The following is a 27,803-nucleotide window of genomic DNA, read 5'->3' on the forward strand; positions in this document are numbered from 1 at the left end:
AGAACTGACTGCCGAGATGTAGTTCTCCGGCTGCTTATATACGAACGCGCCCGTTGATGCTCGCTCCCCACAAGCGGGACAGACAACTGCAGCATATTCTAGGCGCGCTAGGTGGCCGCTTATCGCACACAACACACCAACAGTAGTGGGGGAGTCTCCGCTTCCCCACGCCACCGAAGACACGCGGACGCATGGTGTTTTTGGTTGATTAGCGGCATCTGCGTGTACACATTGTGGGTGGGGATTGAAGGGGTTGTGTTCCCCCTTCTTCCGATTTTGCTTTCGATATTGTTGAGGGGGTGTTTAACGGGGGGATGATTTGATGGGTCGCCCTACAACCAACGTGCTCATTAATAGCGCGGACGCAGCACCACGATGGGAAGCGCCATCGGCCAAACGATCGGCCAAACGGCACACCCCTTCCACGCTTCTACTCCCACTCGCTCTTCGTCAGTTGCAAAAAGGGTGTGTGTGCAATTTTCCACCGATTTTTCACTGCCCGTTCGGCCACCTTGAGGAAAACCACCGGCACCGGAGGTGGGACGAGATTTTTCCGAAACGCACGCTTTGAACGGGTGCTCAATTTACACACGCACCCCCAGGGTGGCCTACCCCCACCCACAACACGTATCCTCATCCACCCGGGCACGCGCATTATGCACTTATGGTCTTTGGCGTTTTGGGGAAGGGCGCCGTTATGCGTCTTCCTCCCCAATGCCATACGCGTGGCTGCAGTTGCATCGATGCCGGCTCACGAGCGAACCATTATGCTGCTGGGTGATTTCATGGCGGTCATATTAAGATGTACTCCGCGCGCTCGCTAATGGCGACGCATTGCATTGTTCTAAGCCGCGTGCGTCTTGAGTGTGGTTTCCCGTTCTGCACTCCACCAACAATCAACCAATCAGCCCGCACGGGCAGACGTTTCCAATGACAATTCCGATGCGTTTCGATGCCCTGGAAAATACTCCCTGGCACTGGCACGAGTCAGGCCGATGTTTTCTCATGCAATTTTGTTGCTTCAGCCCTTCGACTCTTTTTTTTTCCCATTTTCAGGGCCAAAGGGCCCTGACTTGTGGGGGATGAGAAAATGATATGCTAGCGAATGTTGGACATGGTCGATTATTAATTAATATTTATTGTTTTTATCGGAAAGTACACATGTTCCCTCGCTGCCGTACCTGCCCAGAGCCGACGGTGAGTCGCCGCTTTTCCGATGATTTGCATACCACCACACGGAGTTGGCGATGTTGGGCGCCGTATTTAGCAGAAGAATATACAACTGTTTCTATTTTTTTTTGCCGTTTTTTTTTGCTGCTGCTGTTTCACTGTTACTCGCCAGAAATCCCACGCATCTGGGCAAACATTGGGTCAGTGGGACTCGGTAATGCGTTCTCCCCATTCGCTCGGGGACGAAAGCCGGCCAATATTTGCGGTTGCCCTTAACTGCGGCTTCGGCCCCGAAGGGTGCCGAGTGACCGTGACTTCCTAATCAGGTGCGGTATTGGTTAGCTGGACGGTGGAGAGCGAAATGGCGCGTTACGCGAACGTTGCGGCACACTTTCGCACTAACGGAGTGCATTATGGGTCAATTAATCTGCAATTAGTGCGTTGATTTATTGTTGTAGCAATGGTAAATATATTTGTATTGAAGAAGGGATTTTTAGAGAGCCAGATTGTGATAAATAAATTTAGAAAAGGATTCATTTTCGTTTGAACATGATCAATTATGAAGCGAAGAACAATTCAATTTACGCTTATTATGCAGCAACGGGCACGATGCACGTTTCGTTCTCACCGGAAACGAATCTCCAGCGCACGATTTGGTTGAGAATTGGATTGAACCTGCCTTCCGATAATCATCAATCCCTGACGGCTGCATGCCATCACGTCCGCACCTTCGAGCGTCCCGCACGGGAAGGCGTACAATTTTAATTCAATTAATCGTCCCGGCTGCGGCTTGAATTGAGCCGTTAGCGACAGTTTAATCCCACATGAACCGGCTCCGAACCGGTGCAGCGGGACGGCCGAGCGCGGTAATTGTATCACGTTTTATCCCCAACCGCCCGGATCGGATGCACGCGGGATGCAACCTTATGCAACCCGGTAACCGCTGCATCCGGCAGGCTCGCGCGTTAATACTTTCCCTTTCGCGATGCGATGCGCCCGCGTTCGCGATGTGCGGCGTGGTGCATCGCCAGCCAGGACCGCTGGGTTGAGTCATAATTTAGACAATCGAAGGACCTTGGGAACTGTACCGTCCGTCCGTTTGGCCCGTGTGACGATCGGAATTCCATTGAGCGGGCAGATAGCATCGGTTGCCGATGTCACCCGTTGTGTGGTGGTCAAACGAGCGTCTATTGGTTGGACGATCCCTGCTCGGATCTTAACGGTGATGTGCATTTATAATTACGCGACCAAAGCGACCGATTCATGCTGGTTAAACGCGAGCGCACGGTTTTCCCAAAGGCGGCATCCGACAAACGGCCTGTGACAGTCGTCAGTCCATCCAGTCTCGTGGGCCGTTCCCTTTTGACCGATGCCACTTCCTGATGGCAGCAACGATGAGCATGGTGAAGGTGAAACTATTTAGTGTAATTTAGAAATACACGCGTCGGTTTGACGGGGTCAGGCTTTATTTCTGGTGACCTGGAAGGAGCTGTTTGTTCAACGATCGGTGTCTTTTCCTACTGCACCCTTGCTGTAGCCTTGAGTGGGAGGGTTTGCATGAAATAACGCACGAGTGGAATTGTTTGCATTGACTTCCATTGCGACGTTGTCGCGAGATAAGAGCCTTCTGCTCGAATAAAGACGCTCCTTGGACGTTTCAATTTCCGCCTTAGAGGCTGTGAAATGGACGGCCGTCTCTTTCGGTGGTCTCCCTGTGGTTTTTTTTGCAATTTTTGACCATTTAAATACGTTTTGTTGTGGTGGTGGTGCGCTTTTTAATTTTCTCTCAAATTGTGCCGCAAATCGGAAGCACCACCCGCGATAATGGGCAGCAAAACTGATCGATATCGGGCTCGCGTAACCCGCGAAAAAAAAAACAAACAAACGCGAAAAACAAACTCACCGATAATGGAGACGCTCCCCATTGGATGCATTAAAATTTCACGCATCGAGCAGGCGTTCCGATCGCGATCGCGATCATCAGACGCGAGATCAGCAGCATGACATAAATCTTCGGCTGCCAAACAGCGATCGCTGATTTTCTTCCGAATTTTTAAACGGAACCGTTAACTCGGAACTAGCCTCAACGGCGATTAAGCCCCCACAAAAGGGGCTGCGCTTAAAGGCGAGAAAGGGCGAAATAAAACCGCCCAGAAAGCCCCGGAGGGTGCATTATATTTAAGATGCGTGTTTTACGACGGCTCCCCGGTTGTGTCGGATCGCGCACCTGCCACCAAGCCGGCACGCCCGATGCGACCGATTCGAATCGAGGCACGAGTGCGCGAACACGCGCCGCATTTTCTGCTCTGGGAAATAGGCGGGAAATAAATGATAGGAAATTGGGATTGCGCAACAGCGGGCGCATGTGTAGCTGTAGCGAGTGTGAATGGCCGGGTGGTGCGTGTGTGTCTTTGTGTGTGTGTGTTTTTTTTATGAATAAATCACGCAACAATTCCGCTCCGATTAATAGGGCTCGAAACAATATTCATCGATTAAGGTACACCGGGTACGGAGTGGCGATCACCATCATCATCATCATCATCACCTTCGCTGTCGTGATCAGCATCGTGACGTGGTCAGGAGTCCACTGCTGAGGAAGGAAAAGAAGAAAAAAAGCAGAAATAGACGCAAAACAACCAGCCACCAATGACAACGCGATCGGGAAGTCTACATTATGGCATACACCGAGCAGATCATGGCCTATTGATCAATAATCACAGCGATCGGTGCAGGAAAAAATGAGCAGGAAAAATTAGCATTTGAACGGCAAGCCGTGGTTTCGCTGGTGATCCCGATCCCATTTTCATACCGATCAGCGTCAAAGCTGCCAGCTGGTGGGATCGAGCTATTTTGTGCGAGTCTCCCATACCTTTACGCGGGGAATGTGTCCCGGGTTCGAACTCCCGGATTGGTATTTTCAATTAAATGCTAATCGAAGCAGCTAGTTCCCGGTCGCTGGCGTCGGTTGGTGTCGATGTAAATGGGACACCCTAGCGGACCAGCTGGTGGATGGGATTTTTGCGCGTAGTTGCAGGGGTCTCGCATTTCTGGAACAGGTGGGACTTCGAGTTTGCGCCACAGCAAGCTGCATTCGCTTTATCCATCGCAACCGCAAAAGGGCCTCTTAGCGGCACCGTCCAGAATGTTCTCATTCCCACCGGCAGCTTTCAATGACGAATGTGATCTAGTGGTGGTATTCAATATGCAGTGTTTGTAGGTTTTTTGCTCTCTGTTTGCATGGCGTTCAATGCAATGAGCTGGCTGTAAATGAAGCTGGCAGAATGATTTTTTTCGTTCTTTCAAGAGTTTGATGCTGAAAATAATGCCGAAACTTCCGTCGATAACATGGATTCACCATTTAGCATAAACGACAAAAGATTGTTTTTTTCACCTAATATGATTTGCTGTTCTTATAAAAATATTTTCAACCTTAAGAAGCTCAATAAACGCAAACAAAAAACACATCAGTTAAGCATCACGTAGATGTAGGTGTTTATTAAAATTAACGAAACATTTACAATGCAACCTGCGCTGCTGAGCGTTTGAAATTGTGTTCTTCTCCTTCACGGGCGTCAATTAATCCCACCCACCGCTAATTAGCGTGATTATTTTGCATACATTGTTGCATAACAGCGATCGCCGGCTAACCCTATGCCTTACCACACCTACGGTGGCTGTCGTATTTCCCTTTCTGTCACCTTCACTCTCCAGCCTAGCCAAAATGGTGACCCTCTACTGGCAGTACCAGGCGAGTCGATGAACTTTCTCATCTATCTGCATCTTCAGCACCGTTCAAACGCTTATGATGGCTTCTCCTGCGCCGAAGTTCCTCCAAAAACCACCCTCGGGTTGTTTACAACGTGCCATCGAGAGGCGGAAAGTGCATTCGGAAAATGTAGGTGGAAGCCATTAAAACCCCACCCCCAAATCGGGCTCCCACCCCCTGGTGGGGGTGTTGGGTGATGGTACCGCCATAACGACAGCAACGCCACCCTCGTGTGGTCTGCGGGTCGTGTGTGTGTGTGTGTGTGTGTACGTATTCACTTTCAATTAATAGGATAGCCCACGGCGCCGGTGCTGAAGGAGCCGGATTCGGGGTGGGTGAAATCTCAGACTCTCTTTAATTAGCGAACAGATGCGCAGGTGGCGCTGTGTGTTCCTATTTTTCCCCCCAATAGCTTGCATCTCGTTTCAGGGTTTTGCCGCTGGGGGTTTTTGTTTCGTTGTTTCTCCCGGCGCAATTAAATCGAAATTACAACTCTCTACCATCTCGTTTCCTTTCATTTCTGTGGATGTTTTTTTTTCTTCAGCCAACTCTTGTGGCTTCTCTTCCCTAACGCTCTCGGTTTTTTTGTACCGGCTCTTCAATGCTTAGTTCTGGTGCATCGTGGATCCTTATTCACTGTCACTCTCCTGCTGCGGTTCGCAATGGACCTCATCACCGTCCCAGTAGGCTGTGTGAAAGTTCCATTAGGGCTTCTTTTTCGAAAGGCAAACGAAAAAAAAAAACAACTCAATCAGAGATCTAGTAGCCAGAGGATGCAGAAGGCAAATCGACAATCGAAGGAACTGAATGTTTCCGGGCGCAATATCCGGGCATTAATAAATAAAACTAGACAATAATACGACTATCGCCGGCGGTCAGTGGTAGAACACGAGCACCTTCTTGCGCGTGACGGTCGGTCGCCTCGATTTCCGGTGGTGCCGTTTCTTGGTCTGGTGTTGCGATCGCTTTCCCTTCTGCGGATCGAGCTGGTTGCGTTCGATCGGAGCGATCCGCTGTTTAAGGATACTTTGCGCAACCGGTGGCTCCAGAGCGAGAGCCGCATACGGTGGGCCAGACTTGTTGAAAGTCGGTTCAGGTCCAGTGTCCTTTGAGTCCTGCTCGACCACGCTGTACGGTTTGATCGGCGGCAACGGTGCAGGAGGTTGGTTTGGTTTCGGCAGCACGTCATCGAACGCGTCCGCTATGTCGTCCCGAAGCGGTGGTGTCCTTGCCGTGCTGGTGCTAGTGGTAGTGGTGAGCCGCTGCTCGACGCTTTCCTCCACCGCAACAGCACCTTCTGCCAGCTGTTCGGCTGTCTTAACTAGTGTCCGCAGGCGTACCTTGGGGTTTGCCAATAATCGAGGTTTCGGTGGAGACTCCGTCGTTAGTGGCGTTGGTAGTGGTATTGGTGGTGTATCATCGATGAAAAGGTCCTCGTTTGGGCGCATCATGAATCGAGGGACGAACTTGCTGATGTCGAAAATAGGAACACTGAGGTGGTTCGACAGTGGGAGTGGATTCGCTTGCGGGAAAGCCAAACGAGCTTCCCGTTTCAAGTGTGCCCCAGACACCTCACCAAGGTCGTCGTCATCCTCGTCATCCAGTCGAAGGACACGCGGAACCGCGATCATCACCGTGTCCTGTTCGGTGTCGGATTTCGAGTTCTGACGCCTCTGTTGGTTCGCCAGATGCTTCTTAATGTGCCGGATCACGTCGTTGTAAACGGCCACGGCCGGGTTAGGTTGCTGCGCTGTTTGAGCTGGTCCGGTAGGTGTTGTGCCTTTTCCAAGGTACAACTTTCGTGGTGCCACACCGACGAACTCCTCTTGAAACAGCGGATTATCGAGCGGGTCGTTTCCGAAGTGCTGCACTTTCAGGCAGTCAATTTTATCGCCCAGCCCACGAAGTCGCCGGATTGGCCGGAAACCTCCATCGGGTTCATCGTTACCATCAGGGATCGGTTCCGGTTCATCCTCCAGCTCCACATCTACCTCATTGCACCGGATTCCGGCCGTTTTGCCATCGTACAATCTCGTGCTAAAGGTGGTCAGGTTCTCGGCGTACCGCAACGCGGAATCCATATCGATCTCAGTCTCAGGACGATTATAGTACGGGAACTTGACCACATTACTCGGAGGCGAAACGATGCTGATGACCTGCCGCTGTTCGGGTTCGGGCAGATATTGGGTCGTGTTCTGAATCGCCTCGTCCAGAAACCGGAGTAACTCTTCGCCGTGAAGCTCCCGTGGATCGGTTAGGGCTTCTGCTAACGGTAGAGCTTCTGATGAGTTGCCCAGGATCACCATTGCCAGCACGTCTACGAGTTCGGGTTCAGTGAGCGTGCGATTGGAACCATCATTCGCTGGAAGATCTTCCGGTGATCGCTTGATCCTGTTCCTTTTCGGTTTTGCATTCTCCTGCTGTTCAAACTCACCGAAGGACTCTTCCGCGCCGTGATCAAATTTGTGCGCATCGTGTCCTTTCTCCGTGTAGACAATGTTCTTGCGATGCAGCCTCACTCGCTCCCGGATTGGACCTTTCACTTCTGGCTCGTCATCATCTTCTTCATCCTCATCCTCATCATCATCGTCACCGTTCTGCTCTTTCCCATCTCCATCCCTTGGATCATCTTCGGCCTCCTCTTCGTCCTCGGACCTTGGTACATGACGCACTACCTCGTGATGACGCACCTGCGTGTACACCTTCTTCGGTTCGAATGCCGCTGCTCGATCGGTTTCCTCACGCGAATCCTCAAAATCATCGTCCTGATACTGCTTGCCCTCGGTGTCGTAGAAGTCCTCTTCACCTGATCGACCGTCAGATTGTTCCACCGGGCCTGTTACGGCCGTTCCACGCCGATCGTACTTCCGGTCGTTCTGTCCGAAATCGTCCTCCGACAGCGTGTTCCGTTCGCCATGCTCACGCCCAGTGTCTCCATTGTGCACCGGTATCCCAGGACCTCCGTAATAACCCAGCTCGCCATCATCACCGAGCCCGAATTCTCGACCTTGCCCCTCGAAGAACTTCTGCTGCTTCTGCTTGAGGTAGTTCACGTGGTTGCGCACCGTATCGAAAGAGGGCGCCTCCAACGGCAGGATGCTAATCGGCTCGAACATGATCTCCGGTGCCGGTTGGTCCACGTGCAGCGGATTGATCGGACTAGGTTTCATCATCGGCACGAACGGTGTATCATAAGGACCTGGGTTAGTGAGGAACTCGTGCGGAAGGATCGGTTTTCCTTTGAAGGGCGTCCCGAAGGACACTGGCCCTGGAAGCTGCTGCTGGATATGTGCCGAATGTCCCGCCGGTGATACAAAGCGCTGGCCACGGGGGATCCACGGTTGGAACTTCTTGGTGCGCACTTTCGGTCGCTCGATGTAATACGGCACCTGAATGTGGACAACCTTCGACGTGTCCGGGTGCAGATCGGCGCTGATGCGGTGTAACATGCGCGGGTTCGCCGATCCAATCATTTGCAGCGTTCGTGGGCGATCTCGGCCCAAAAACACTGAGCGTCCTGCGAACACACAGGACACCATCATCACCAGCAGCACAGTCAGCGGCCGTAATGGCGCTTCACAAACACTGGCTTGAGCGCTCATGGTTTTATCATAATATCCTTGCGAGAAGCCTTAAGCGCAAGTGGCACCACAAAAGAGGAGAATTACACTCACTCACACAGACACACACACTACACAACACCACCGGGGAAGGATTTGTGTACGCGTGCACACGCACTCGTTTCGCTCGCGATGTGTCCGATCACTTTCGCTGAAGGCCGCTCGGGAAAAGTGTGCTGCATTTCGCCGAAACCGGGCGGGTTTTATAGATTTTCTCTTGGCTGCTGGCGGTTCCCACCTCCGTTTTTTTTTGGGAGGGGGTGGTTTTTCGTGTCCCCTCGGTTTCCGCTTTCGCGATCGGCGTTTGGAGAGGGAAAACTCACCCACTCTGCCCCCGTTCACGCTCACACGTCGCTCGCTTCGGGTACGATCGCTTGAAGATGGAGATCTTTCTCTCGGCGCGATCTTTCCAACGGCGTGGCGCGTTGCTGCGTTATCCCTCCACTTGTGGGAAGTGTTGCCTCAGAAACGTCACCGACACACATCCCGGCAAATCCGATCGACGGATGCAGGGGGTGCTCACTTTCGATCTCATGCACCGCGTGGTCTGTTGTCTTTTCGTTTGCCGTCTTTCGATGTGTCTTTTGTTTTGTTGGCACCTATTTTGCATACCATCATAATCGCGCACTAAAGAGGTTGCTGGTTGGAGGGAGGCTGTGGCGTTTATGCAACACCACCGCCGTCGAGCGTGGCTGCGAAAATGGATTAGATTTAAGGCTCCGGTCGCGATCGCGAAGAAAGAAATGGCCCAAAGGGGGGAAACACTGATCAATCGTCATAGATTGAATAATTACTGAGCGCGTGCTCGCGGGTGGAGATTAGACAATGTGAAATTAGTTTTGATGTTGTTGGCAGCATTTGTTACAAATTGATACATGAAATGTGCATGAATAAAAACCGACCGGGAAAATGAGGCAATACGTCAAACGAAAAGTAATTCCCTTTTCCTTGCAGGCTTTTTCGACAGCGAGCATCTCTGATGGTGGATCTTTTTTTTTTGATTATGAATCAGGCAGATAAAGTGGCTGATTGCTAGTGAAAGGATACATATTTAGCGCACACGGTTTGTTGTAAATTCAGCACGATTATCCTCAATCAGCTACATTCGGAAGTCATCTACCAAATTTTAAAACGGAAGCTCCATCCGGATGCGGATGAAGCTGAACGCGGTGATGTGACATAAACCTAGGCGTGACTCGCCACCTCAGCAAACCCGTCACTTTAGCCTTCCACGCGTCATTTAGTGGACCGCCGTGGTGCACTAATTTCACCAGTCCGGTCCGAAATGACTCCATCCATCGGTCATTTGCCTGCGCGATCGATCATGCACGATCGCGAAACGGGTCCGTCCGAACAGGGTCCGGTGTTTATAATACCGGCTTAAAACGACCTCCACGGCTCGTTGGGTGGTTGGTTTCCTTTTTCCTGGCCTCCTCTCGATGGGAGGAACCTGCTTCGAAGGGTGGCTAGGTGTCTCCAATGGGAGGAAGGTGTTCGGCTCACGGATCTGCTTCGCACTCGGTCGCAGAACACTTTCGAAGTGGAGAGCGAAAAAGAGGAGCCGAAGATGGAGTCGAAGATTTCCGGTTGAGGATGCCACTCAACACTCTGGGCAACGGGGCAATTTAGGCACGCGGTGCCGATGGGAGGGCGCGGAAAACTCAATCAAAGAATTACACATTTTCCGCTCACTCTTTACGGCTCGAAAGGGAAATTACTTTTCTCCCACTCGAGCCTCACGCAGCACGTTCCTAGGCAGCTCCCACACTCGCGATGTCGGCACCTAAGGCCGATCTCTTCAGCTGGACCTGAACCTGGACACCGAAAAACGACGCCACGACCGGTCGGAAACGGTGGAAACAAGATCAGACCGGGCGGCCCGACAGATAATGGTTCATTATGCATTTTCACATCACGCAGCACCTTCGTTTGTGGCGCCTTCCAAACCGTCCGCTCTTCGTGGCTTGGGAAATGGTGATGATAACGTCAGCCAGAGACCCGTTGGGCAGTGTTTTTTTCTTCCCCACACTCGCTATCGGTTCGATCGGACCAGCCGGTTGGCGGAGGATGTAGTCGGTTGCCAGCTGGTGGTACGGTGACTTTCCTTTCGCACTAGCACTGGACAAATGTGCACCCGAAATAGCCGAGTATGCATTTTTCCCAGCGCATCGCATGCTTTCCCGGGCTGAAAATGCAGTTCCTATTCTTGTGATGCATAAATAATTCGCGTGATAAATGAACTCACACGAGACTCGCAGTGACTTCCACTAGCTGGGACGCTTGGGGCTTGTGACGAATTTTCTTTGCATTTCCCGGGAAAGAATAGCAACAACATAAAAAAAACCGATCCGAACTGGTCCGGCAGTACATACAGATTGCGCAACAATTGGAAGCTTGTTCGGGGGCATTTTGTTGTGTTGATTCGGGTGTTTTCTTTTTCGCGTTGTAATTCACTTTCTTCAAGTGGTTGAGGTGTTTTAGTTTTTAAATTAGGCTCGGGGCGAGGGTTTCCTTTCGCGGCCGTCGATTTCCACCGTTCCCGCTCCGAACAGTGGGCAATAAAAAGAAACATTCCGTCCGCACAATCCTTCCGATGGCTTCCCCCGGGCGGGCGATTCGCGTTGGATGCGACGCGGGCGTTGAATTTCCTCCAGCTCCAGCGGTTTGGCTGCTTTACTCTTAATTTGTTCACACTTCCAACGGATCGGAAATTGGAACCGGTGCAAGAGAAGCGCGGCCAGAGCGTGATGAAAAGTTATGCTGCCGAACGGATTTAATGCCCTGCGCTTGGGGCCGCCGCGTTCGCGGTGCATTTTGCGGATTGTGCGCGAGCTCTCCCATTATTATTTGGGCAACCCCCCCGCCTGAAAATGGGGGTGAAAAAAAAACGAGCCTGTTAGCGGCGGACTTTTGCCCGATTATGCGCCATTTCACACGCTTTCAAATGCGGTAATAAACGGGTGGGCATCGCGGTCGGATCGATTTGAATGATGAGGGACTTTGTTTTTTGACGGGTTCCACTGCTGGAAGCCCCCCCCCCCCCGACCGATTAGCGCCATTTTTTTGCACTTGCAAATTTCGCCTCTTTCGGAAAAGGCGTAGCAAAACGAAAAGTAAGCCTTTCTTCTTTCGCGCAGTAGGCTGGGAGCGTGCCAGCCACGTTAACAACTTCAGTTGACAGACGAGTGCATGTGAACGGTATTCCAAATTACACCTGGCAGGATGGCTTCGAAGGTGGGCCCCCGAATCGACGCCCGTGCCCCCCATATGTACGTGGAGGATGTGCTAAAAACGCGTTACCTTGTGCGTGACATCGAACGCCACCGAGTGATTGTGCGGGAAAACAAGGAGCTGCTGAAGCGAATCAATCAAATCTACCGTACCAAGGTTTGTTGAAGGGATAGTGTCGGAAAATTCTTTCGATCGCATGGGAAAACATTAGCATTTGTCTTGTTTTAGGGGTTCCTGCACATCAACTACAGCTACCGCGTGCACCAGAGCCTGAACTTAGATGCACGCACACGCAAGGCACGTGCGATCGAGCTTCAAAATCGGGCCCTCCTTAATCGGTTGCTCCGGCGCAAGGCAACGGTGGACAGCAATTTGCCGCGCGAAAAAAAACTACCCTGGTGGTTGCCTCCGGCCAACCGGATACCGGATGGACAGCAGCGTGTGTTGATCGATTTTTGGGAACGAACGGATCGTCGTCTATGCCGGCTCGTAATTGACCTGTGCCCTGAGGTGTCACCGGATGAGATAACGCTTGGGCGGGGAAAATTGTTCCGAATCTACGCTGGCACCATGCTGGTGGTGCGAGCTGGAAGTGCCCATTTTGACGAGGAACCGCTTGATGGTCACGAAACGCTGCAAAACGTAAGGAGGGGCTCTTTCGTGAAGCAGATGCAGGATGGGCGCGAGTACTACCTGGTGACGCTGCGAACCATCGAGTCGATTGCCGATGGGAAGCTGCTTGGGCGCGTTGCTTCGGGCGCAATGGATAAGCTCGATTTGATCGATTTCTACGGTTCAAAATTCGGCCGCTGCAAGGACCCGCTGTTTTTCGATACGTTCGAGCAAATAAACTACTAGTGGAGATGTTCATGGCATGGCTCTTCGTCACAACGGCGGTGGCTGCGTATTTTAATAACTCTATCCGATCACTTACATAAAGGCAACCGTTACACGCCAACCGGTGGTTGTAAAAATCGCCCGTTGCGTTACCCAATATCATTTCGCCGCTGTCAAAGGCCCGAGGGTCGAAAGCAGCGCGACAACCGGAAGGAGATCGCGGTTGATATCGATTAACGACGGCACAATTTCCCAGCGGCAAGGAAGACGCGCCCGGCGGAAACAAAGCACGCTCTAAAAATAGGAAAATAGTAAAACCCGCAAAACACGCCATCGCACGGCGAGCCTGGTCGCGAGGAAAGTTCATCAAACAGTTGATCACCAAACAATTGGGTGTAATCAGTCAATTGTCATGGCACGGGCGTGCGGAGGTGCTAAAGAAAGAGAAGAAAGTGAAAAATACGGCACCCACCCGGGGGAAAAGAAACGTGCTAAAACAAGCAATCGCACGCTTAACCTTCTCCGGTGGCTGGAAGCGCTTTCGGATGCGCGTTTAGCTTCCAAAAAGGCCGTAACGAAAGCAGTTTTGCGGATGACTGAGCTCGTGCTTCCGGACGGCGGAAGAAGCTATCGTTTAGCTGTTATCACACTGCACCGGCCCGGGATTGGCGTAAATCGACGAGATCCCCACAAATGACAAAATAATGTGCGGTTCCTCGAGGGTTTCGGAGCCGCCGGGTTGGTCGATTTTCACCAAAATTACATTACGATATTACATCGGGGAAAATTTCCTTCGATCACGCAACGCAATCCGAGAAATGATTTGACAAAACGCTCGTTCGTTAGATAATGTGCACGTTCCCGATTGCTTGTTACACCGCCGCATTCTGTAAACAAATGCAACTCGGGGTCCGGAACGCTGGTGACGGTTGATTACAGGCACATTGGATGCGTTACGTAATACCCTTTTTGAGTTTGGTGTTTTTTTTTGTGTGTGCGCGATTCGCATGATTGAACCCTCACACACCGTGCACTTGCGTTCTGTGGGCCATTTTCTGCGTGGCGAAATTGTGTGGAAATTCCCGGTGGGTTTGATAAGCCTTGTGGAAACTGGAGACACAACATCCAATCTGGGTTAAGCGCCGTCGGTTCCAGCTTCTCGGTTGACGGAGCTGTCTCGAGGGTGCGGTAGGAATTGCAGTTGGTCAATTATAGTACGGGTTGCATGAGAGCAATTTCATGATTTATTGGCACACTTTTCGACATTGAACCCTGCCGATAAATCTCCACCGGGAAAGCGGTGAGCTATCATTAGCACACGCCGACGGTGGGAAAACTAAGACCCATTTGCCACGTTTTAACCACTGCCCGGATGGTGCCGATGAATGCCGATCACCTCCTTTCGGGTTTGACCGACGAATGGTTAATTTATTTCCCTCACGACACCACACGCTGCACTATCAGCACGAGTTTAAGCAGCGCCGATCGGCAGATCGATTTCACTAAAGGGAAGCGATAACGAAAGACTTCAATGGTGGGTGAAGCGGGAAACCTTCCGCGCGCACGTCCACTAACCGCTGCGTTCCAGGCCATGTTGGGGAGGTACGTGGTACAGGCGCGTTTGGCAAACTATCTTGTGTCAGGGCTGTGACCTTGCCCATGGATGACACTAATCGCACACGCGCCTGGCCCGGGCGCGTAGATGAATGAATTCCTAGTCGCACGCCCGCCTCGAAGGGCATCGGATCGGGGTGCGTTACAGTGGCATTGGATTTGGGGCATCGGGGAGAGTCACCCGTGCGTCACTCGGCATTCGATTGGTCACGGACGGGGCCTGTTGGGTGCCGTACTGACCGATCAATCCGTTTTTCTACGTACGGCACCGCGATTGTCTTTTCGATGTGCCGCAGGCCAGTGTCTGTTCCGGTACAGTTTAGTGCAAGGTGAAGGTTTTTTGTTTCAAAAGTGAACTTATTTCTGTATAATTGTCTTTGTGCTGTTGATTTTATTTGAGTGAGGATTGTGGTATTGTATTGCTATTTTGATTTAAACTGCGTTGCAACTGAATTGCATTGCGATGCTTTGATGCAACTGCAACAAAACATCGAAAAGGGAAATAGGGAAAATGCGATAGCTATGATTCAAGGGTTGAAGCAGCCCTGAAACATCGAACGCCAATGCAAGAAATTTGAACGTTGATATGCACAACGGACGTTTTATGATAGCACGTCGAAAATATATCTTTAGCTGAGAATATTTAATAAAACATATTTATATTTTAGTTTTAAATTGTTTACCAATAAAATGGTATTTTACGTTGGTGCTTAAATGATGTAGTGTAAACACAATCGGCTATGTACAGCCATGAGCCATGTGGAAAATCATAGTAAAAAAGTCGACATAGACGCACATGCACAGCACCCTGCACTTGAGGGTGGCTTTTCTTGCATACTACCTCTTGCACGCGAGCTGGTGCATTCTACTCGTTTGAAATGTTCCGTTAAATTTCTTTCACTCGCAAACCAAACAAATCCGCCCTTTTTTTATTAATCACGGTGATACATTTATTTAGCCAATTTGGTCAAATATTCATATCGCACGTTTGACACCGCCGCCGCCAGGATGCAGGTGTGGTGAAGATGCACACATTCACATGAGGGCGGTTCAATTCCCTTGCAAATGCGCCGTAACGTCCTGCCCTTGGCCTCGCTCGCGGTGGTTCGCTTAATCGTTAGCTGCTTACGTCTATGCTTAGCCGGTAAGGTGTAGTTATAAATTAGTTAGCTGTCTAGGGCGGAGATGAAATCGAGTGAGTATTTCCCCGTTCGTTCGATTCCCTGGTGGGGCAAGTTCTTCCCCTTTTCTGGGGGCATCAGTGAAACCGTGGCCTACCGGTGATCACCGGTTTCCAGCTGTTAAGCGACGTGTGGCTGTTCAGTCCGATCCGGTCGATCTGTTCCTGTGTGGCGTCTGGTGTTTCCTCCTCCTCGACCTCCTCGAAGAAGTCGATGATCGGGTGGTAATTGTAGTTGATGCGCTGGTGCCCATTCGTCGACGTGACCGTGGTTGTGCTTGTGCCAGCCGTGCTTGGAGGCTGCGGTACGGTCGATAGTGGGACCGTCGGGTTGATCGAGGTCATCACCGAGGTGGTGTGTTGAGGCACCCGAAATATGCCGGGAGTTTGCTGTTGCTGCTGTAGCGTCGTGAGCGGTGGCTGCACCGTCGTCTGCTGCCGTCGGCGATGTTTTTCGATGATATTTTGTGCCTGCGTTTGGTGCGGCAGTTGATGGTGCTGATCGGTGTGCTTGATCGGTGGCAATACCGCCACTTGGTTGAGCCGGGCATCAGTTTCAGCGAGGCTTTGGTCACCGTGCAGATTGACCGTTTTGCGCATGGGCCGTCGGTTGGGTGCTCCAACATTGCCGGCTCGCTTTAGGGCGTTCTCAGTGGAGTAATGTGGGCCTCGCTTGAACGGGATGCCATACGCGAGATCATTCGGCGGTGGGCTCAGGTACGTGTCGAGTGTTGGTGGTGCGATGAAATGCGGATGTTTTGGTTTAGGTCCTGCCGGATGTTTGGGAGCGGGACCGAAGCGGGTTTTTCCCGGGGCTTGTGCTGGAGGTGGTGGTGGCACTGCGGGCAAATGCAACGAGCCATCGAATTTTGGAGGTTTTACGCGCTGAAAGCCGTTCGAGAATTGGTACGCGATGTTATCATCTGGTTCGTCCTCATCGACCTGATCGAATTGGAGCGTAGAATAGTGATGCGTGTTGCGCACCAACGTCGAGGCGGACTCGTTCGGGTCCTCGTGGATCTTTGACTTGAAGTCGTTGTAGCTGGTGAGTGGTGGGAACGTCTCCCGGTAGCCATCGATGTGACAGGAGCAGCACGTCGGGACTTTGAAGATATCCACGTGTAGGCCACGTGATGCATCCCAACTCAGCAGCCGGTGGTAATTATAAATCTGCACGCATCGCGACCGGAAGTTGTCCGTTAGATAGGTGCACGAGTCCTGTGGGGTGCTGTGAAAAACCAATGAAAATTGGGTGAGTAAAATCAACCTCCAAACTTTTCTTGGACACACGCTAACGTACCTGCACTTCTCGAGCCGCAAAGTTTGCGTGTGTTCGCCCGTGTTGACGATGTATTTCCACTCGCCGGTTGCTGAGCGTGCCTTCTGCGGTCGAGCATAACGGATGATGCTCGGGCACATGCTGCCACCGGACTTGGACGGGTCATCTTCGCGCTTTCTGTGCGGCGTTTTTTTTTTGCATGTCAACGAGAGAAATGAAATTGAAATCGACAGCTCTTGCAGGCAAACCCCCAGCTGGCCTCATTTCGACCGGAAACGCAACGGATCGGAAAGTTGTTGGCACCTTTCTCACCTGAGCTTCGTGTTGATGCCCTGCGCGATCTCGTCCGGTTCGTAGACGGTGCGGTCCTGGGCGTTTGCCTTGTCGATGTACTCGGCCAGTAGGGCTCCGATGGCGTGCCGGTGGCGCGTAATGCTGTACATGATCTCGGAGCTGCGCAGAATGAAGAAGCAAGAGCGAAAATGGGAAGCGTCAAATTTCGGCGTGGAGGAAAACGAAAAACAAATGACCGTAGGTGAAAGTCGTTGGCGTAGTTGGCTCCTTCATTGCCAGGTGCAATTGGATCTCGAGGGACCTGATTTTCACGACCACGAGGCAGGGGAATGCGCGCTCGGAAACCACACACACACACACACACATACACGAGGTGTGAAAAATCAAAGGCGACTAGATCGAGCAAAGGAGTCGACGGTTTGTGTTTATACTTTCGGTTTCAATTGCGGAGCCGTTTAATGAACCGAAGAAAATGGCCATTTCACACCCACCCCCGAGCTTGAGAAGGCAAAAAAAAAGCGAGAGTTGTTTTATTAGCCGCTTGCAGGTGGAAAATGTAAAATTGCGCCCAATCGTCGCGATGCGCGTAAAACAAACATAAAAGCATCTCAATTCGCGCCGATTGGCGAGCTCGTGCGTGAAGTGCACACACGGTAAGTTATTTTGTAACTCCCCTGCATCTGTACGGGGCGGGTGTTGGAAACTCACCCCCTCATGCGTTTTTTCTATATTTGCTTTAAATTTTAAATCACACCCTCCTCCGCCTGAAGCTGGCACGCGTGTAAAACAATACTGGAACGAATCAACACCCTTTCGGCCCGTTCGGGAGCTGGTGTTAAATAAATGCAACACCCGTTGCCGACCGGGTTCCGAATGTGAACTCACGCGGGTAATTTTCCTTCTGATACAGCGCCACAATTCCGCATGTTAAGCGCGAAACAGCGCGCCCGGCCACGATTGATCCGCCATTGTTATGCGCGTGCTCGATCGTCCAGACTGTTATGTGCGCGTCTGCACGAGCCGCGGCGTGAAAGTATCGGAAGTGTTCGATTCGATTCGATGCGCGATATGGTGCGTATTAAACGGCGCAATTTTGATGCCGCTCAAGGCAGCTGTCACAAAGGCAGGGTGGCTTCAAATGAGCCTCGCTAGAGTGCCCGTAACGGGGGACGGGTTTGAGTTTCTTGGAAACCGCAACAAAACAAATTCCCCCCATCGACGCGGATAAATAAAGCCGATCGACTGGTATCAAAGTTGGCCGCTAATGCGTGCGATAAAATCGCGATAAAATAATACACCGCTCGGGCATGCAACCCGGTTCGCGATGCTTCGAGATGATTCATGTGAGTGATGGGGAATTCGTGCTGGAACTCCGGAACGATTGTCGGTCCGGCTGACGTTTGAAGGGATGAAATCATGTAAAATTCCACCCCCGGGCGGTTTTGTGAGCCTTTCCCGGCTAATTTGCGTCCGTCTTACGCAATAGAAACTGCGGTGCAGGCGCATGCGCTTGGCTGACAGCAATCGCGTTGATTGATCTGCTAGATTCTCACGGATCGACGCACTACCCCATCGGAGGGCCAGCTAATCAATCTTCGTAGTGCGATTTCCCGAAACGGAAGCCGGACATCGGTCCAGCTAATCACCGCTAATCTCGGAAAACCGCCAACAACCGACCCGGGAAGTGCCCCAGGGAGATGGAGAAAGTTGGAAAGCAAAGCTCGGCCTCCCTCGAGGGAATGACATGTCATCAGCACACACGCGTCCACGATGGTTGTTGAATCGCAAATTACCCTACCAAGATGGCGTTTTTTTTTGTGTTTGCCAAAGGTGCCGCTCGGTTTCGGTGTTCGCGTCAAACCCCACCGGGCGAACAATCGCGCTACCGAAAGGCTCAATCTAGGGCTCGGTTCGGTTACGCACCGATGGCTGCGAGTCCCGATGTTCGTCAGATCGAACTGATCGTTTCCGGTCGATCAAACCGTTGATATGCGTGCGTGTTCGCACGCGTGCAAGCTCAGAACATGGATCGGCGCGAAATGGACCCGTCGGTGCACCAGCGGTTATTAAGACTTTCACCTATTACAGGATTGTTTTACAACCTTCTTCACCGTGATCGAGTTTCTAGTGGGAGCGTGTGATCGCGAGCGGGAGCTTAGGCGGGCTAATGGCCACGCACTCTCGCCGGTGCTTTGGTGTTGGTGCACTTACGTGGGATAGTTGGCGACCCGGATACAGACACCACCCGAGAAGTGCTCGCAGTTTTCACTGGGTAGCAGCGCGTGGATACTCTGAGGTCGCTGCCGGCCACCGATGAGTCGTTCGGCCACTGGGCCACCTGCGGTCGATCCGTTACCGGACGTGCCAGAAAACGGTCCGATCGAACCGTCGGCTTCGGTGCCGTTGAGGCCTGCAAACGCGAGATCTTCAATCTCCTCCAGGGTCATTCGGTGTTCCACGACAGCGTTGGCATCCTCGGAAGGCTTCGCAGTGCTGACATTCAACGGTTGAAGGGCAACGGCTTGTTTGGGTGCGACCTTTGGCAGCGTAACTGGGATGGGCCCGTCTGAAGCCATCGCTAGCTGGTCTTTCTGAGTGCCGGTCGAGTTGAACGCGGTCATGTTAAGCTTCCGCTCGTGGTACGACATACGATCGTCCTGTTTGTCCTGCGTTCGTTGGATGTTAAACCGTGGCAGCGATTGGACGAGTTTCTCGAAAAACGGTGCTGGTTCGCTGCGTGCCGAACGACCCGCGGGTTGTTCGCCTTCAGAGGTCGCAATGGGTCGTACTTGGGCTTCGTCCTGTTCTTCAACCATTAACCGGCCGTCGTTGAGATGTGACACGACCGGTGTTGGGACCCCCTCTTTGGCACGGAATCCTTGTGGAACCCGTTCCGAGCGTACGTTGAAGCTTCGCCGAAGCAAGTGGTTCGACAGGACACCTTCGTCGTCCGGGAGCGCCTGGTCGTCCTTGTCCAACCGATGATCTTGCTGATCGAACAAGAGACTCTCCTTTTTAGCAACGGTGCGGATCATGTTCGCGATGTCGTAGACGAGTGGCAGAATCAGCTCAGGCCGGTTACCGAACATTGATTTGACCTGCAACAAAAAATAAGCGCAAAAACACGCATCAGTACGGGCGTTTCATGATGGACTCGACCCAATTTTTCTTTACTCCCCCCCCCCCCCTCCACACACTCTGGAAACACACTGTTCTGATCTGGAGAATGTGGGTGAAAACGCTCGCAATTGCCGCTTGGCCAACGGAATCTCAGCTCTAGGCCAGTGGGTAAGACCATTCCCAACGCAAGAAGCTCAAGATCGCGCTCGAATTAAGCGGACCACCCCAAAAATTCGCTCCACTCCCCAAATCCGGTTCTAACCGCATCGGAAACTGGCTCAGTGGTACCCCGTGCCATGGGTACCGTTGGAACCGGCGGTGTTTCATTGATTGCCTTGGCCGTTTGCTGATTCGCAACTTCCGCCCAGTTCGGAGCCCCGGTAATAGCACCCGGTGCAAGATGCTACAAATTGCCCATTCCGATGAGATATCGGTTTTTTTGTTGTTGCAAAAACCCCACCATGGATCGAAATTGTGCGCCGAACGTTAATGAAGCGCGATCGTACGAATTGCAAATGAGTTGGAGCCGGTTTTTTTTACCATCCCCATCGAGGATGGGCGATGAATGCCTAATTCCTAATCGAGCGTGCTTTCTGTCGGCTGGGTTGGGCCTGTTTTGTGTTTAATTCTAAACATAGTGCGATGATGTCAATATTTAGTCGCCTGTTTGGGTGAGCGGAAACCGTAATCCAAGCGTGTTGCAAGCCAAATAAGCTCACCGGGATCGATTGGTTCAAGCTTTCCGCCAGATAACAAAAGGGCAGATAGCAGATGTTTGCAAAGTTACGATTAGCTCGCGGTGAATTTCATGATGTTTCATGTTTCTCCATTCACCAGTTATTAAATCAAGCCACGAATGACGGATGACCGGGAATCGATCAGGTGCCCGAGGGGTTGATTCATGCCGCCAGCTTTCGTTGATTTATTGTCCTGAAAATGAAACAATGCCCTCGAGCCGGACAGCACGCGCTAGCGCGCATGTCCCTTATCCGTATCATTGCTCACCACCAATTACGACCGCTACCGCTAATCACGGTCGGTATCTAATCACGGTTCAACGAAATCGAAGCTGTGCAGCGTCAGTGTGAAATCAGTGCAGTTTTCCCCATACCACGGATGCCATTTCGTAACCGCATTTTAGGCACCATCATTGCTGGGCTGCTGCAGTACACACCGTTGCGGCTGATAAGTAAATCCACTTCCGTCTTTAGATCGAACACGGGTGGGAGGAGAATCGAGCGCGCCCTATCACTCCCGAGGCTGCTGATTGCGGGAGATAAGCGCCCAAATGTAAAGGGCTCCAAAAATTGGGCTCGAAAACGCGCGCTTAGTATCGATCCAGCGTTCGGTAGCAATGCAGTGGGTAGTGTTTGTCGTTTGTTGCTTGGCTGTTGGTGAGTTAGCCTTTACAAACCCACCAAGCGATCGTGCGATCATGCAGGTTTGATCTTACTTCCTTTCAGCCATTCCTCGCGTTCGAGCGGAAACCGCAGTTGATGAAGAGAGATCACCTCGATTGATCGGTGGAACGAACGCACCATGGGGCCAGTTCCCGTCGGCGGTGTCGATCAACACCACGTACAATCTGCACTGCGGCGGCTCGGTTGTTGACCGGCAGCATGTCCTTACGGCAGCCCAGTGCGTGTTCAACGCGAATCAGCGACTGATCGATCCGTACTGGATCACCGTTCGAGCTGGTGATATTGCGCTTGCACCGGTAGGAGCTCGCAGGCAAACACGCCGTGTTTCGCACATCTTTGTGCATCCGCAGTTTAACATCCGCACGCTCGAGCACGACGTTGCTGTACTGCGAGTAGACCGTCCGTTTGATCTGCCTTCGAACACGATCAACGTAGCCAACAGGACGCGCCGGATTGTCCCGAATGGTGCCGCCTGTCAGTTCGCAGGCTGGGGTGCCTCAACGAATGCGGTGACTGCACCGGTGAATGTGTTGCAGCGCTTCTTGCCGATGACGGTGAACGATCGGAATACGTGCAATCAGGGCACGATGCACGCCGGACGCGTCCTTGAGAGTCACTTGTGCGCGGGTAACACGGCTGCATCGAACAACGCTGCACCGTGCTTTGGAAATGCCGGCACCGGGTTGTACTGCGAGCGAGCACTTGTCGGGTTGCTGTCGTTTGGCATCAACTGTGGGTTGGCCAACAACCCACCGGTGTTCACGCAGGTGCGCTTCTATAATAGATGGATCGAGCAGCAGTTCAACCAGACGCAGAGTCTGCAACCGGGTTGGACACCGGCCGTTTTGTAACGGAGCTGTTAGTCGGACAGACTGAGAAAGATCACGAATAAAAGCATTCAAGAGGGACGTTTTGCGTGCGTGCGTTTTTTCATTAGTCGATTGCGAGAAATGACAATTGAAACAGGATGGGCTGGCTTAAAAAGACAATATTCTCGATAAAGAAAGTCCTCTGAAAGGTTGGCGCTTTATAGCTGGTCATTTGAAGTCCTTTTCGAATGATCGAAAAAGACGAAACGCAACCATTTTGTATGTCCTTTTAACTTTTCTTCACATTTGTTCAAAAATAAGAACAAAAAAGATGGAATATTGAGAAAATGTGTGCTTTAAATAGGACTATCTGGCATAATAAGAGAAGATACTTATTTCGACATGTTCTCTGAAATATTTATTCCATTCGAACGAAACGAAATGAATAAATGAAATCCAACACACAAAATCGATTCTTCTCAAGACATTCGTTCTAAAAAATGTATGTATGCTTTATTCATGCGCCTCTGTGTAAGTTCGTTCACATCACAGGAATCGGCGAAGTGCCACCAACCGGGATATCCTGGCGCGAAAATTGCTCCCGAATCCACGGCAGATGGAACCGAATTTGTGTGTACACGCCCGGTTGATTCGCCTGTCCACAGCCAAGTCCCGTCGACAGGATGCCAGCCAAACGGCCATCGCAGAACATGCCCGTACCAATGTTACTAGCACAAACGCCCGGTCCAGCCGTCGTCACACCCGCACACATCACCGACTCGCGGATATTTCCCAGATGCACCGCCAACCCGTTACACGTGTCGCGGTTCAGCACGGGCGTGTTGATGAACTGCTGCACCGGTGTTGCAGTGGCGTTGTTCCATCCAACCGCCTGGCAAGCCTGGCCGTCGAATGGCACCTCCTCGTAGAAAGTGGCAAAGTTCAGATTCGGCACCGGTACGATCGGCACGAAGAAGTTCGCGTTCGTACGCAACACCGCCACGTTGTTCTCGAACGTGAACGGGTTGTACTGCGGGTGTACGTAAACCGCGCTAATGCCAATCCGCGGTGCACCGAAGTTGAGCTGCAGCATGCCCGAGATGATCGTGATCTGATTCGCGAACAGCAGCGTGTGCTGTGGCGTCAGGACACACCGGGCCGCAGTCAGGACGTGGTTCTCGTTCAGGATAACACCGCCACAGAACGCGTTGTTCGGTGGAGCTGGCAGTGCAACGGCCACGATCGATGGAAACTGGCCGTTGACGGCGTTCGTGCCACCGGCTATGAACGGCAGAAAAGGATCATAGCCCTCTTCCTCTTCGGCAGCAGCATAAGTACTTCCGTACGCCGGTACGGTACAGGCGAGGGCTGAAAGACACGTTTGAGAGACAAGTTTTGAGAGCGTTCACTCGTCACGGATGCTTCCTCAAAAAGCCTACCGAAAGTCAACGCAACAAACACTACGTTCGATCCTTTCATGGTGCGATGTGCTGCAGGCGGACACTGGCAAAACACTGAAACCCAACTCGATCGAGGTCGGCTATCTCAAGGGCTATCATCGGAGGAGTCCGGTGGCCAGCAGGTGGATGGGCTTCATCACCCCGACTGAGCTGACACCCCAACCCATGCTGATAAGATAACTACCTCAAATTCCCTTGCACCTGCTTAAGCAAACTCGAACCGCCAACGAGCCGTCAGTCACGGTCCAGCTTTGGCAAGATTCGGACTACAGCAAGTGCGCGCGATGCAGAAGACAGTGTTCCTTTTGTGGGCCCTTTTGGCCCTGGCCCAAGTAGCCCTTGGTTCTTCGTTGCCTGAGAATGCCGGACCTCGTATCAACGGTGGTACGGCTGCTCTACCGGGCCAGTTCCCATCGGCGGTCATCCTCGAGACGCCGTATCTGCCCCAAAACTGCATGGCCACGGTGTTGAACCACATGCACGTCCTTACGGCTGCCAGCTGCGTCGTGCACCCGACAACGGGCGTGCTGATCAACCCGTTCTGGTTGCGCATCATCGCCGGAGACATCAACATCGTACAGGTGACGATCAGGCGCGAGGTTCGCGCTGTTGCCCGCAGCTATGTGCACCCGAACTTCAACCGGTTGACGGACAACAACAACCTGGCGGTGTTGCGCGTGAACGAAGCGTTTCCGGAGTTCCACAACACGATCGAACCGGCGTTGATGAACGATCGCCTGCTGCCCGACAACACGCCGTGCCAGTTCGCAGGATGGGGTGCCGCTCAGGACACGGACATAGCTGCTGTCCGTCCGGATCAGTTCGTTATTACGGTGCCCCTGCTGACGACGGCTTCCTGCAATGCGGCTAACGTGCACAACAACCGCGTGCAGCAGACGATGATGTGTGCTGGAACGCTGGTGCAGAATACGAACGCGGTTTGCCGTGGAAATATGGGCGGTGGGCTGTACTGCAACGGGCGTTTGGCGGGTGTGCTCGCGTTTGGGCTGAATTGTGGTGTTGCTAATCGACCGGGCGTGTACATCGATGTGCGGCAGTACGATCAGTGGATCGCGACGCAGTTCACGCGCACGGACAATCCGCCACCGGGCTGGACGCCACCGCAGCCACAGTAAAGGAGCCGGCTTTTTTTTGTGTGTGTATTTTACCAGGGTGCTAATAAAGCGATTTGCCTCGAGCTCCGTAGTGGTATCTTGATTGTTTCGTCCTTGATTGCGTGCTTGATTCGTTCGAGGGAGGTGAGCGAGCCTCGGTCATGTCGTCGAAATGCGTCGATTACTTGGAGATGAAGCCGTCTCATTCGTACGTTTGAAGAGACTATTGAGGCTTTGAGGTCACGATAATAGATGCAATCCCCTTACTGCTGCTCTGCTCTTATTCAGTACGTTTACTTTTATTCGTCCTTGCCAACCTCAACGATGTCCATGTCCTGCAGCAGAGCATCTATTAATAGGCGTCCTTTATTATGACATAAGGATAATAAATTAGCAGTCCTTAAATCGATTGAGGTTGACGAGTAGCTTATTCAAAAACACGGTATAACAAACACAACGACCAAGAAGTTGCTGTCTTTAGTAAGACAAATTTAACGGATTCTGAGTACGGTGAGCGATAAAAACACGACTCGTATCACGAGAAATACCAGCTCTAGTTCGCTTTATTCGTTCGTCTACTATCACTTCACCACTTCACTCCAGCGGATTCCAGCCCGGTGGCATCGGTTGCGTTCGATTCAGCTGATTATGTATCCAGTGGGTGTGGAAGCGCACCTGCGTAAAGACCAAGTTAGGTTGCGTCTGCTGCTGTGGGTCCGTGAAATAGAACGACATGACGCCCACCAGCTCCCGGTCGCAGAACATCAAATCACCCTGAATAGTGGGATAGTTGGCGGTGCTCGGTCGCATACAAATCATGCTCTCCTGCACGCGTCGCGTGGTACCACACGCGTCCCGATTGAGAACGTATGCGTTAAGTGCCTGCTGGCGCGGAATTTCCGGTGTAGCTGGAGGCGGTTGTCCAGCAACTGGCCGGAGCCATCTGACAATGTCACACTCGCTGTTGTCGGCGACGATGCGATTGCGAATGTACACCGGCTCAATGGCGTTGCTCGGCAGATGGAAGGGTGCGTGAAGCTGCAAGGAAACCGGCACCTTCAGCGTAGTGTTTTCGAGCTTACGCCACCGCGATACTTACACGAATGACGGCGAGATTGTTCTCGAACAGATGTGGCCGATAGTTTTCGTGCACGAAAATGTGCGAAACATCGCGCACCTGTCGCGTGATGGTAGCAGGAGCTAGCACAATGTCACCCGCCAGGACACGCACCAACCGAGTGGCGAAGATGTGTGTCCCTGCGTCGTTTATCACGCAGAAAGCTGCCGTCAGGACATGGTTCGCGTTGATCACCACACCGAGGCACTCTTGATCGACTCTAGGGGTTTTAACGTTCACCACCGATGGGAACTCGCCTCGTAATGTGTCGCGTAGGACCGTGTTTTGAGCTCGGCTCCCGACAACGGCCCCCACCAGCAGGACTATTACTAGGGATAATTGCACCATTTTGTCGCAGCACGTGTAGCGCTTCGTTCGATGGCCACTGGCCGACTGTGGTGACGTGGAATGCTGTGGCTTCAGTAAAAGAATCGATCGCGATTTGTGCGCACCCAGCGCGAGCTGGCCTTTTTGGGTGGATTAAGCCGTTAAGCCATTGCGTATCAGTAGATAAACTTTTTATCGCTGGTTTGGTGCATGTGTAACGCGATACAAACGGCAAGCTTTAGGTGCTAAAAATGACTCAAAGTTTTGCGTCCCAATTTCCCTGCCTTAAGGGTGACTTGCTTCCGTCAATAATTACGCATCATCATCATGTCCGTGTTTCATCGCGACGCGCCGAACTGATTTCCCCCTATAGACAACTGTTTCATTCCGTCCCATTTTCCCATGGCCAGCGATTGTTCAGGCAGGAAAATTCTTGCCACTAGACGCAAGCGTAAAATCGAAGATAAACGAATCCCACCCCTTAAGCCCCATTACTAACCTGCTCGAGCGATAGCGTGTGGCCGTCGCGTGAGTTAACCTGCGCCGTTATCAGCGCCGCCAGGGTGGACTTTTGCGTCTTCGACATCACCTTCAGCAGCGGCAGCACCTCACCGAACTTGCGCTGGAATTCGCGGTTTGCGAACGCCTTCAGCATGATGCGCTTCATGCGTTCTGCTTTGCGGACGAAGTCCATCGAGCTGTGTTCGACAAAGTCAACGTCGTCCATCAGCTCGAAGCTGGTGTCGTCGTCCTCCATCAGGAACGGTTCGGTTTCGTCCGGGCGCTCAGGCTGGCTTGCCTCGACAGGTGGTGGTTTAGCGTAGCTGATGATTTTGTGCGACGGTTGCATTTGCTGATCGGAACCATCGCTCACGTAGTAGTAGTCATCGTCTCCACCATCGTCCTTACCGTCGTCCAGCTCGAAGTCGGGCAGACCGGAGTCTGTTGCGGCGAGTGCACCAGAGTGGAGAAGGACACTCGCCCAAAGGACGACGACTAGCGTCAGCTTGACGCGGGATTGCATGATTGCAGCTGCTATGCAACTGGGACGGAGTTCACTGTCACGGCGCCTGTGCTCAGGTGGATACTATTTAGCAGAAGGTGTTTGTTTGAGTGTTTTTTTTCTAGTTACTTTGGGGCTCTAGCATTGATGCACTATGTTACAGCATGGGACTTCAAACTATGTCCTGTTGACTATGACCGGAAAGTACGCACCATGAAAACGCTATACAATGAAAACGGACGGTTGATAAATGCTTCCGAGTGAAAAATGGATTAGGTTTTCTTATTTATTCATTTCATGTTATTATAATGGCCAGTAGCTATTGTGCCAGCTAAATAATGTGTTATTTTTCATAAATAATATAAAAATCTATATGATTACTATACTGATATATTATAATTAGACTTGCAGTCTGTAGAGCATTATTTGCGAATGAACTG

The 27,803-nt window shown here is 51.9% G+C and overlaps 5 protein-coding genes across 5 annotated transcripts; 2 read left to right on the forward strand and 3 right to left on the reverse strand.

The window, feature by feature from the left end:
* Nucleotides 1-5,811: 5,811 nt before the first annotated feature.
* On the reverse strand, nucleotides 5,812-8,538 carry LOC128726862 (uncharacterized). The gene has a single exon (XM_053820703.1). It carries the CDS (start codon nucleotides 8,536-8,538, stop codon nucleotides 5,812-5,814), a length of 2,727 nt encoding a protein of 908 aa, XP_053676678.1.
* A 3,240-nt stretch (nucleotides 8,539-11,778) lies between these two features.
* LOC128724607 (uncharacterized) lies at nucleotides 11,779-12,645 on the forward strand. The gene is made up of 2 exons (XM_053818330.1): nucleotides 11,779-11,943; nucleotides 12,016-12,645. Exons 1-2 carry the CDS (start codon nucleotides 11,779-11,781, stop codon nucleotides 12,643-12,645), a joined length of 795 nt encoding a protein of 264 aa, XP_053674305.1.
* Nucleotides 12,646-15,226: 2,581 nt separating this feature from the next.
* Nucleotides 15,227-27,384, reverse strand: LOC128722858 (neurotrophin 1). Its single transcript, XM_053816541.1, has 5 exons — nucleotides 26,860-27,384; nucleotides 19,203-20,089; nucleotides 17,010-17,150; nucleotides 16,719-16,874; nucleotides 15,227-16,646 (listed from the first exon to the last, which is right to left on the reverse strand). The coding sequence occupies exons 1-5, from the start codon at nucleotides 27,382-27,384 to the stop codon at nucleotides 15,497-15,499; spliced, it is 2,859 nt and encodes a 952-aa protein (XP_053672516.1). The 3' UTR covers nucleotides 15,227-15,496.
* On the forward strand, nucleotides 21,466-22,383 carry LOC128722859 (trypsin 3A1-like). Its single transcript, XM_053816542.1, has 2 exons — nucleotides 21,466-21,505; nucleotides 21,575-22,383. Exons 1-2 carry the CDS (start codon nucleotides 21,466-21,468, stop codon nucleotides 22,381-22,383), a joined length of 849 nt encoding a protein of 282 aa, XP_053672517.1.
* On the reverse strand, nucleotides 25,511-26,381 carry LOC128722860 (chymotrypsin-C-like). Its single transcript, XM_053816543.1, has 2 exons — nucleotides 26,016-26,381; nucleotides 25,511-25,954 (listed from the first exon to the last, which is right to left on the reverse strand). The coding sequence occupies exons 1-2, from the start codon at nucleotides 26,379-26,381 to the stop codon at nucleotides 25,511-25,513; spliced, it is 810 nt and encodes a 269-aa protein (XP_053672518.1).
* Nucleotides 27,385-27,803: the final 419 nt, after the last annotated feature.

Source organism: Anopheles nili, chromosome 3, assembly GCF_943737925.1.
Source record: "Anopheles nili chromosome 3, idAnoNiliSN_F5_01, whole genome shotgun sequence".
In the NCBI taxonomy this organism is placed as follows: Eukaryota; Metazoa; Arthropoda; class Insecta; order Diptera; family Culicidae; genus Anopheles; species Anopheles nili.